The 12,253-nt window shown below is 34.6% G+C and overlaps 1 protein-coding gene across 1 annotated transcript; it reads left to right on the top strand.

Moving 5' to 3' along the window:
• The first annotated feature begins 9,921 nt into the window (after nt 1–9,921).
• On the top strand, nt 9,922–11,715 carry LOC120144791 (probable carboxylesterase 8). The gene is made up of 3 exons (XM_039158761.1): nt 9,922–10,070; nt 10,870–10,976; nt 11,333–11,715. Exons 1-3 carry the CDS (start codon nt 9,922–9,924, stop codon nt 11,713–11,715), a joined length of 639 nt encoding a protein of 212 aa, XP_039014692.1.
• The last annotated feature ends 538 nt before the right edge of the window (nt 11,716–12,253 follow it).

The raw sequence follows: 12,253 nt of genomic DNA, 5'->3' as shown, positions 1-12,253 counted from the left end.
GCGCACCCGACCATATCTTTTAGGACCCAAAACGTCATTAATAGCTTGGTTTTCAATGTCATCATCATTAACAAGACCTTGACTCGAAGCAGTAGCATGATGCTCCGCCTTTTTCTCCCTCAATTTTTCCTAATAATAAAGTGAATAATTAATTAAAATAAAAATGTCATGGTACAAATATAAATAAAGTCAGGTAAATTTAAAACATCTACCCAATAAACGTACCATAATTTCTCCAGCGTCAGCAGTCATAGGAGTGCCATCATTCTTCGTATATGTCATGTCAAAGAGTTGGATTCGACCAACTTTAGAACTGGATGTATTTTCCTACAATGTACCATAATATAATTACTATGAGTTAGTATGTACATGAAATACAAAAAACTATTTCAATAATCTATAATACCTCCTCATGAGCTATACAAGCAAAGTTCTTTGATCCAGCCGTGTGCGTAAACTTTTGTTGTTGCCTGCTAGCAACACCAACATGCTCTTGGTCCTATAATGTCAAACAATCACTTTTAATAATGATTTAAAATTCATTACAATTATTTCTGAAAAATACATCATACCTATCCTTTTTTTTTAACTCCAAAATCTTACTGCATCTTCCCATTGGTACCTAAGCATTCCTGGTGGGACTGTTTGCAACTTCTCTTCAAGGTTGAGATCATTCTTGAAGTATTTCTTCTTTAAGGAGCTCTTGTGGTCCCTCCATCTCTTCCCTAACGCTTGCTTCACATAATCGTCAGAGACCTCTAAAGAAAATTTCTCCTATACAGCAAATAAGTGTGCACCGTAAGTATAAATTAGTATTGAATTTCTATAGAGTATCTATTATAATGACATTATTACCTTAACAAAATTCAACGCTTGATTTTTGTTACTATTAGGTATTTCGCGCCATGACTCGTAATTGATCGGTAACAGATTCGCATTACGTCCAACTATGCCTAAGTAACCTGGTAGAAGACGTGATTCTAGGCCAATAGGTTGACCGACATCATTTCTTGAAACTTTGACACGATGCCAGGAGGAAGTTGGTATAATTCCTTCAAAGTTGTACGTCCTCGAGTCTTGAGCGTTCCAACATTTTCAACTATATAATAAATTATTAAATGCCAGTTTTGAAAATGAACAAAGTAGTAAATAATATTTCGAAGATTACTTTCAATTTCTACTTCCTCTTCAACAATTTCAGGGACTTCGGAAGACTCAGGTGCATTCGATTCCTCGTTATTTCTTTCTTCATGGTTTTCAGAAGCTCGAACAACCCGCAAATCAGTTATTTTTCTCCTCGGCATGATATCTATAATAAACTCTTCACAAAAAATAAAAAAATGAATTAATTAATGAATATATTGAAAGACAACATGTTAAAGGTTATAACATTATAAATAAATAAATGAAGATATAAAATCGTATAAAAGTCTTATGTAATGTCAGTTGTCATAAATATCTTCATCAACATCCTCCTGAACCCATTGAAATTGTGTTGTATTAATGATAGTTTCATCTAAGTTTTGTGGTAGTAGAGGTAAACATTATGATCTTGTTTCAATGTCATCTCTACTTCCATCCCCGATGTCTATCAAGTCTCTGGGAGTATTTCAAAGCACAACATACCAACCGTCATCCATTGGATCGTGAAAATAAAATACTTGTTTCACTTGAGAAGAAAATACATATGGTTCATCCATCAAACGTTGACCCGTGTGAATTAATCGAGAGAAATTCACCATTGTAAACCCAAATTTATCTCTTTTTATACATCTGTTTACATCAACCCAGTCACACCGAAACAACACAAACTTTCGTTTTCCATAATAATCTAACTCAATAATATCCGTAAGATTTCCATAATAATCGACCTCTCCCTCATGCGGATTATTGTCCCTTACAGTAGCATAACTTGTAGTTGACGAAGTAACTACGACTCCACAATTTTGTGTTCTCCTTAATCTTTCACGAGATTTCATGTGGAACCTGAACCCATTAATGAGGAAGACATTATATCTTTTAACTATTCCATTCGGACCTTGAGAAAGCCATTTAACTTCATCACTAACTTCTCTCCCACTTTAAACCTATTACACATGAATGGTGAATTAATTTGCATTGATGTCGATATAAAAAACAAGACATATATAATTTATAAGTGTTTCGTAAGATTTAGTTTCTTACCGTCCGGCCTAAACATTCATGAAAAGTTTCTGTGAATAACTTATGTAGCTATCGCTGATTTAATCTTCGGGAGCGTGCTCGAGATCTCAATACTTCTTTAAACTCACTATAAAGAATATTATGTCCTTAAAAATTGATAAATATAAAAGATAAAGAGATTTCATTAGGATTGGGTTCGAAAGACTTATGTGCAAAAGGGATCTATTGAATCGTGATGGAAAATAACATATCGGTGTGCTTGTATCCAAGACGTGCCATCTAAGTGTGCAATTTCAACTTTCCCTAATGGTTGATTATAACTTCCAAACAAATAATGTTGAGGTAAGTCATCAGTACTTAACACATCATTTCGATTTGGTCTATTCCATCTTGTTTCAACATCTTTCAAATATCTAGAGAAAAACGTCATGCATTCCTCTGCCAAATACCCTTCAGCAATCGATCTTTCCGGATAACGCTTATTACGACAATACGAATTTAACTTGCCCAAGAACCTATACACAAAACAACATACTACGTAAATACATTTGAGTGAGAGGTATAATCAGTAGTAATTTGAAACGTGTAATTCAATTAACACCTCTCTATAGGGTACATCCATCGATATAAAACTGAACCACCAACTCTTGCTTTGTGAGGAAGATGAATTAGCAGATGCACCATAATTGTGAAGAATGAAGGCAGAAATATCTTCTCCAAATTGCACAAAGTCATGGCGACTTGATCTTGTAGTTTATCAAGTTCTTCAAACTTTCCCACAGATGGCTTTCATTATATTAGAAAGTTCAATGATACAAGACGTCACCTTACTCGATATTCAACCGCGAACAGCTACTGGCAGTAAATCTTGCATTAATATGTGATAATCATGTGACTTTAAACCATAAAGTCTTCGATCTTTAACACTGACACATCGAGAAATATTTGATGTATACCCATCTAGGGCCTTTATATCCTTCAACACCGTGCAAAACACTTCTTTTTCTTTTTTCGAAAGAGAAAAAATAGAAGGCGGCAAGAAATTTCTTCCATTTGGAAGTAATTGCGGATAAAGATCATGCCAAATTCCCATGTCCAATAAGTCAAGTCGACTCTTAAGATTATCTTTAGATTTTCTGCCATCATTCATAATAGTCCCGATAATATTCTCACAAACATTCTTCTCAATATGCATTACATCAAGATTATGTCTCAAAATCTACTTTTTCCAATAAGTCAACTCGAAGAATATACTCATCTTTTTCCACAAGTCTACCTCATTTGGATCATCCTCTTCATCAGACTCCTCATCAGTTTGTTCGTCAACTTCAACCTCTTCATTGACATGCTTTGCCTTTTTCTTCGATCGTGTACTACTTGGTTGATTCATATTTCCATAAGTAAAATTGATATTTTTCAACATTCTGAATATTTGAGAACCGATTGTTTGGTCAGAATCATTTCGAAACTCTTCATCACCATCAAACATATTCTTTTGACTTCTAAATCTATGATTATCAGGTAACCACCGACGATGTCCCATATAAGATAACTTCTTTCCATTAACCAACCACTTCGAACATGTTTATAGAGCACAACAAGGACAAGCATAACGACCTTTGGTACTCCAACCAGATAAATTTGCATACGTAGGAAAATCATTAATTGTCTATAATAAAGTCGCGCGTAAATTAAAGTTCTTCTTCGTCAACACATCGTACGTTTCGACCCCTTCCCATAACTGTTTCAACTCTGCAATTAACGGCTGCATGTAAATATCAATATCATTTCTAGGGCCTTTCTCGCCGGGGATTATCATGGATAAGATGAAAGATGATTGTTTCATGCAAATCTAGGGAGGCAAATTGTATGGAACAAGTACAACATGCCAAATACTATACGAAGTACTCATGATTTTGAATGGATTAAATCCATCAGTTTTAAGACCGAGCCTGACATTTCGAGGATCTCTCACAAAAACTTGGATACTTGTTGTCAAATGACTTCCAAGCTTAAGAATCTGCATTTTGCCATAATAATCCATCATCGATTCTTCCATCATGATGCCACCTCATAGACTCAGTAGTCTTTGACGACAAACAATCTTTGTAGCCTAGGTATGAGAGGAAAATATCGCAGAATCTTGATCGGTTTCTTTCTTGATCGTGCTTGAGCGTCATCCTTAGTAATATTTTCTGCCTTCGTAGTCATCCATCGAGATTTTCCACATACATGACAAGACTCTTGATTTTTTTGATCACCCCAATACAACATGCAATCATTCGGACAACTATGAATTTTGTCATATCCAAGACCCAAATCTTTTATCATTTTCTTCACATCTTTGCATGATTGAGGGATTTTTGCAAAAGGAATCATTTCTCCTAGTATCTCCAACAATTGCATAAAGGAGTTACCAGTCCACCCTCCCAGACATTTTAAGTGGAAAAGACGAATGCAGAAAGAAAGCTCTGAAAACTTTGATCTCTCATAAAGTTGTTAATTCATTTCATTCAGCAACTTGTAAAACTTTGTCGCTTCAACATTTGGCTCTTCATCACATCCAATTCTTCCTGTCTCAATGAAATCATTAACATCATTCTGACAATAATTTTCTGTAACATACGGCTGATGATTGTGCATATTAAATGCATCTCGTAACATCCCTTCCATGTCATCTTCTCTGAAAGTTGGATAGTGAGAAGGAGCAGGATAAGTCGAATAACTTGTGGAAGCAGATCTATCTGATACAAACTCTCCATGAAAGATCCATTTTCTATACCCCCGAACAAATCCAAAAACAACTAGATGCTCGTACACAACTTCACGAATATGCCAATTAATGTTCACACGATTCTTACAAGGGCAAAGAATCATATTCTCTTGGCTTGCATTCAGATAAAGCTAAATTTAGAAAGTTTTCGACTCCATTTCGATATTCGACGCTAACCCTTGAGAAATCCATCCAACTCTTATCCATTTCGTATTTCTAGAGTTTCAAATTCAAATGTTAATTGATAATATTATAGATAAATTTAGAACCTAGATTCCGATAATTGGTATATATCATCAAGTTCCTTTGATTTTGAACCTACTAGACATCAGTAGAATCTAAACTAATAGATCTATAATTGGACTATCAAACTTTAAATAGCTTAAAGATTAGAACTAGTAGTTAATTTTAAATTAGAAGAGCCAACTATACAATGTCTATTAAGAAAACTATTAGAAAACTAAATATCTTTAAAAGGGAAACAATCAACTAAACCATTATTGTGTTAATTATTTGGATTAATTAATAACTTTAAAAGGGAAACAATTAACTAAACCATTATTGAAGTGTTAAAGGACTTGCATCATCTTAGCATAGTTTTATGTAACATTCGAATTTAAGTGTAGATAATGCTTGTCACTAGATATTTAAAATTATAATAAACAAATTAATTAATATGAAATTGAGGGCTTACCTCTAATCAAACAAGCTGAGTTGTTCACAACAGATAGCAATAGATTTAAGTGTAGATAATGCAAGACAAACTGCATAAAATCAATATGAAAATGAAATAAGACAACAATACAAAATAAGACAACAAACAAATTATACCACTTTCTATCATGAACCCACAATTCTCTCCCCACACATACGCTCAAGCAGTTCCTTAGTATCTTAAATATGCATGTAATTACGTACTTATTTCCAACGGTGAAAGCATAAAATATTGTTAAAAAATTAGCTATTCTTTAACACATTTAATAATTCTATGCTTTTAAATAACAATTAAGTCAACCGAATGTTTCTAAGCATAAATATTCGAATGATTTTTAAAAGCAATAATACCTTAAAGATGAAACATTTGAACTAATTATCAAATGTTTATATTCATTGCATATACGTACATGCTTTAAATTCAAACCGTTTTATGCTTTAAACTCTTAAATCAAACGTTTTAAAATATTATAAACATTCATCACATCATTAATCATGTAAAGGTTTTTTCATCTAATATTATTCTTCTATTTTGAAACCTATCATATATATACTTATTTTCAATGTTGAATAATGACCATTTAATATCATTAAAAATAACATTTTAAAACAATTCAAATTGTTTTATCACAACTTTAAATGACCCTTGAAAACTACTAATTAAAACAACTTAAAAATCTTTCAACATGTGAACGAAACTGACATAAACTGCCCCCTTGGGTTGTTGGCTATGTAAAAGAATTAACTCCCATATATGGATTAATCAGCTTTTCTTATAAAAAAAATGGATTAATCAGCTAATATCTTTCATTTTATTGAATTTAAACCATATCTGACCTTGCAGAACATCATCATTCTCTGCATTAGATAAGAATTACCTAACCCCATTCTTCACAAGTCAGAACGAAGAAGATGATGATGAAGAGGATGGTAAAATTCACTTCTCTTTGCTTTGTGTGTATATATTATTTCTCTGTTTTGGTTTTGATGGCAATGTGGTGTAAATCTCACCCTTTCTTTCCGGAAAATTTTTTAGATCAGCCTATGCCCAGTTCAAGAAGGGGAGGGTATTATGACCAATAGATAATGTCCTCAAGAGCAGCTACAAGGAATTAACTCTTTGGTACATAACACATGAATTTCATTGCATACTGGCTGGGGAAAAGCTTGAGCTGCGCATATTAACTCTTTAGAATGTATAATAAATGTTTATTCACTTCAAAATAAATGAAAACGTATAGACAAATGTGCCAATATCGGTTTGGAATGGAAACCCTTTACCTTTCTCTTTGTGTATCATTAGCGTCATAGTCGATATAATCAGTATTGTATCGATCGGAATACCGAGGATATAGCAACGCTTTACTCTTTTGATCTTGAAAACGTTCCATGAATAGAAATGTCAATAAATTCAATCATCACAGGCATTGCCAGTAGTCTCTGCAAGAACAAGACCCGTCATAGAAATGATGGAACAGATTGGTATCTCTTACGATGATTTCCCTTTTAACAACTCGGGATGCAAATTTAAATGCTTAGTAGTAATATAAATATAAACTGCTAATTAAAATTGATAGTTTCGTTACTATAATTAAATAAAAACAATGTATCAAACGCACTTTAAAACACTGTTTCAAAGCATAATATATGCTCCAAACCTTAAACCAGTATGTTAAAACATTAAAATATGAAAACTCAAAACTTGTCATCTATAATGTTTGAACATAAGTTAATAAAATTCCATCAAACAATTATATAAGAAGGGCATATTCGACAAACATGGAAAGGGAGGAGTACAACCGTAAGTTTTCTTTTAAGTAAGATTCTCAAAGTTTTGTTTTTCGACAAAAAAAATGCTACAAAGTGATACTCTCTAGTTTACAAGCAAGCAGAGGTTACAAATTCAGAAGCAAGGGGACTTTCAAAATCTGGTAAGCAAAATTTTTGTTTGTTCTCCTAAATTAATACTATTGGAAAAGGTTATTTGTTGTGCAATCTGCCAATCCTAAATTAATCCCATCCTTATATTTAAACCCTGGAGGTAACTAATAATCCTATCTTAAGATTTAAACCCTAAAAATATCTTATAATTCTAACCCCATAATATATGTATTATTAATATTTATGGCTGAAAGGTTGTGGAAAACATACCTCAAAATCAGCCAACGTTGTCCTGACCTTAAACTCCCAGCAACACCGATAATGTAAGGAGAAAGCAAATTGCAGAGGCTCCCATGACGAACCAGAGCTGACCAACTGCTAACAAAGTCGGCTAAACCCTACCTCAACGAAAACCCAACCCCACGGTAGCCTTAATCGACCGAAAAACACCCCAACGACGGTGATTGTGAGCCAAAGTTGTTGGTTTCGCACTCTAAAACAGCCCCAACGACAACGAAAACAAGGGTCACAACGTGAGGGGATTTAGGGAAGAAGATCAAGGACCTTACCCTTAACTACGAATCGTGACAGAGATGAGCTGAGTGGACAACGGCGGGGTTAAAAGAGAGAAAACAGAAGGGTGGGGGCGTAACTCGTGAAAAAGGAAAAAGGGATAGGTTTTGTGATATAAAAGACAATTTATTTTGCGGCGTTTTCTAAAAAAACACCACGATTGATAAAGCCTATTGTGGCGTTTGGAGACAAACGCCGCTACAGTACACTTTATTGCGGCGTTTGTTACTAAAACGCCACTATAAATGAACCTATTGTGGCGTTTTTAGATACAAACGCCACTATTGATGAAACACACTATTGATGAAACCTACTGTGGCGTTTTTATAAAAATTCGTCTAAATTACCACTCTATCGCGGCGTTTATTGGAAAAACGCAACTAAAAAATAACCCTATTGTGGCATTTTTAGCACAAACGCCCCTATATTACTACTCTATCGTGGCGTTTTTTGAAGAAACGCAGCGATTTGATAAACAATAAATTAAATGTATGTATGTTCCTATTACGGTGTTTTTTTGTAAAAATGCCACGATTGTTAAAGCCTATTGCGGCGTTCGTCTCCAAACGCCGCTAAAGTACACTTTATTACGACGTTTGTTACTAAACCGCCACTATGAATGAAACTATTGCGGCGTTTTTAGATACAAACGCCACTATTGATGAAACCTACTGTGTCGTTTGTATAAAAATATCGGTATTTGATAAACATTAAATTAAATGTATGTATGTACCTATTGCGACGTTTTTGTAAAAACACCACTATTGATTAACCTATTGCGGCGTTTTTTATATAAACGCCGCAAAAGGTCATTTATTTAGCAGCGTTTGTATCAAAAAATGTCACTAAATACCTTTATTTATATAAGATTGACATATTTTAAATATTTCATTTCTTCTCTACATAAACTAAATTAACAACAACCATACATTTTAATTAATACAGAAGTTATGCATAAAACTACTTAACAACAAAATACATTATAATTTAGAAACATTAAAGTTATGCATAAACAGTCTTCACCATATTGTTCACTACAATTTAGTCTTTATTGCTCCTTCGTGGGGAACGGACGTAGGAAAGCTGTTTTCCTTGTTTGACGACGCATCGTTAAGTTTTTCCTCCGTGTAAACTCTATATGGAGAAACTCTTCATCCATTTCACCAAATAAATCTCCTACCTCCGGTTCACCAAGAAGACTCATTGCGCGCTTCAGTGCTTCACTTGAAACAGATAACGACTCTCTACCTACAATATGAAACTTGATTGGTGGTGGCTTGGGAACTAAATCAAACATTAAAATAAATTTAAATAGATGATATAAACGTTTACTTGGAGTAAAAGTAGAGGCAACATCATGTTCATTGAGGATCGATACTGCTTTTGCAATTGAAGATTCTTTTAACGCCACAGAGTTACCAAATTCGGTTCTAAACATCGGGTATTTATTCATTCCTCTATCATCATTCTCAATAAGCTTCGAATATCCTACATGCGTTTGATCTATGAAATTTGAGTAAGCGTACAAAAAGGGAAATATATTGGCAGAAAGATTCATAGATTATTACCTTCAAGTAGGAGATCAGCCATGGAAGGGTATGGAGCAATAGGACTTCCTTTCGAGTCATCATCGAGTTGCGACGGCGAGACCGGACTGATAGCCTCCCAACGATAATTTGATCCATCGTCAGAGCAAATATGCCATGTAGACATTCCAACGATAATTACTCTTACTCAATGCAACACCTACTCCTTTTTTCTCAAATACGTAAGTTTTTTGGGTTTTCCCCATTTTTAGAAAACCAACAAAAACAAAAATGAAAAAGATCATTAGTGATAACAGGGATCAAACCGTGGAATTGTGTTATAGTTTGTCGGTGAGAGGGCTGATTTGGTCGTCGGGACAGACAAAAGATGACGTCGCTTGGAATCCCGTGATGGCCGTTGTTGTTCCAGAGAAGAAACCGTGAGGGAAGAAGAGTTGAAATGATTTTAGGGTTCAGGTAGGAGAAAAGAGAGGACAATATATTACACATTTTGCGGCGTTTTAAAAAAAACCACTATATCACATGTTTTTTGCGGCGTTTATACAAAAAATGCCACTATTGATCAACACTATTGTGGCGTTTGTAAAAAAATGACGCTAAAGTATTATTTATATCGGTGTTTTAGATATAAACGCCGTTAATTTATCACTCTATTGCGGCGTTTGTCGTATAAACGCCACTAATTTACAAATCTATTACGGCGTTTATGGTATAAACGCCGCTAAATTAACACTATATTGCAGCGTTTTGGATGAAACGCCGCTAAATGTCTACTCTATTGCGGCGTGTTCATTATAAACGTCGCTATTTATTAAAACTTCTATGGCGTTTATTTAAAAACAACGCAAACCTAATCTTAATTGCGGCATTTGTTGTAGAAACGCCACTATGTACCACCCTATGGCGGCGTTTTGGTTAAAACGCCGCAATATTTCTACTCTATTGCAGCGTTTGCACAAAAAACGCCGCTAAAGTCTAAATTTGTGGTGTTTGGATTGAAAATGCTGCTATATGTTTAACTTTTGTGGCGTTTACTCTCCAAACGCCGCTAAAAACGCCACTACAAAACACTTTTGCTGTACTGCCTCTTGATACACTTCCATGGTGGCGACTTTATCCACTTCAATGATACCTCTCTTCATTTTCACGATGCGTGTTGTGTCAAGGCGGTTATGATCCCAGTCATAATCATCTCACTCGAATATCATCTTGCGTCAGAAATGATCACATGGGTTGGGGCCAAGCGATGGATATTGACGGTTGTGATCCGTGGTTAAAAGAGTACGTGGATTTTTCCAAGTGTTTTTTGTTCAGTTCTAGTGCGGGTGGCCAGAGGCTGAGCTCTCTTAGGGCCCAAAAGGGCCCCGACCCTTGCAAAACTTTTTGTATGTTCGATAAATTTTGATATAATATTATTTTAATTCATGTAAAAATAAATATTCAAGTAAAAAAAAGAATTTATTAAATATTTAATCATATAGGGGCCAAACTAAAGAATTGATAATCCAATATTCTCGATATTTTGATCTAATAACAATTTACGTCATTGTAAATTTAAATATTAGACAAATTAAACATTATATTTTAAATTTTAAGTTTAAATACATAACCACTATATATTTATTAAAAAGTTCAATATTTCGGTTCCTATCAATTCCTAGTCTTGGTCCCGTCCATGCGGGTGGCAACATGGTTTTCCATGCGGCTTTACGTGCATTGAACATTGATATCTCGCTGGTGAAAATTATAGGGCTGATAATGAATCAATCGTACTTCAGTGGAGTGGAAAGGGCTGAATCGGAGAAGAGATTCCTCAATGATCGGATCTTGCGTCTACCTGATAATGATCTTATGTGGTCCTTGGCTTTGCCGGACGGAGCTGACCGTGATCATGAATTATGTAATCCGATGGCTGCTGATGAGTCCCTTAAGGAGAAGATGGGACGACTGCCACAGTGTTTGGTGTATGGCCACCACGAGATTCCACTGATCGACAAGCAGAAGGAGTTGGTGAGAATACTGGAGGCACATGGGGTGGAAGTGGTGGCGGAGTTCCTCGAATGAGATTGCCATGAGATTGAGATTTTTGTTCTATCAAGAGTGCAAGAGCTGTACCAAGATGATGAAGAAGATGCACATGGATTTAAAAAAAAAATCTAATTGTCACGCAATATTTCCTTTAACGTTAAAGGGTTAACGAGAGTTAACGGTTGAAAGAATAAAACCAAACAGATTAAAAACATAAGAGATTAAACGCGTTTAATTTTTAAATTAACGATTAAATTCGGTCCGACAAAAAACAAAGAAACTATTCACATAATTTACTTTTAAAAATGTACCGATTGATATAAAAAAATACACTGAATTCATGACAGTATCATTCGAAAAGAAAACAAATCCAAATGGCCCTTTTCCTTATCAATATATAATTAGATAAATTTTGACTAAAAATCACAATTATGTTTAAAACAAGTAGTTATGCTTAATCAAACTTTGTTTGTCCAGAGCCTTCAATATTTCCAATAAAAAAGTCGAAACAAATCCGGTGGTTGTACAGATCTACGAACCGGGTGGATCCCATCTCCATCGGACCGGTTCTACA

Source organism: Hibiscus syriacus, unplaced genomic scaffold (assembly GCF_006381635.1).
Source record: "Hibiscus syriacus cultivar Baekdansim isolate YM2019G1 unplaced genomic scaffold, ASM638163v2 tig00110890_pilon, whole genome shotgun sequence".
Classification (NCBI taxonomy): Eukaryota; Viridiplantae; Streptophyta; class Magnoliopsida; order Malvales; family Malvaceae; genus Hibiscus; species Hibiscus syriacus.
Note: the sequence above shows the minus strand (reverse complement) of the source record. Positions and strands in the feature narration are given on the sequence as shown.

What these genes read in the sequence shown, in the direction of transcription:
- LOC120144791 (XM_039158761.1), top strand. Translation starts at nt 9,922, where the DNA reads ATGAAAAAGATCATTAGTGATAACAGGGATCAAACCGTGGAATTGTGT. An exon ending in GTTGTTCCAGAGAAGAAACC is followed by an intron (nt 10,071 to 10,869) that starts GTGAGGGAAGAA and finishes ATCTTGCGTCAG; the next exon opens with AAATGATCACATGGGTTGGG. An exon ending in TTTGTTCAGTTCTAGTGCGG is followed by an intron (nt 10,977 to 11,332) that starts GTGGCCAGAGGC and finishes CCGTCCATGCGG; the next exon opens with GTGGCAACATGGTTTTCCAT.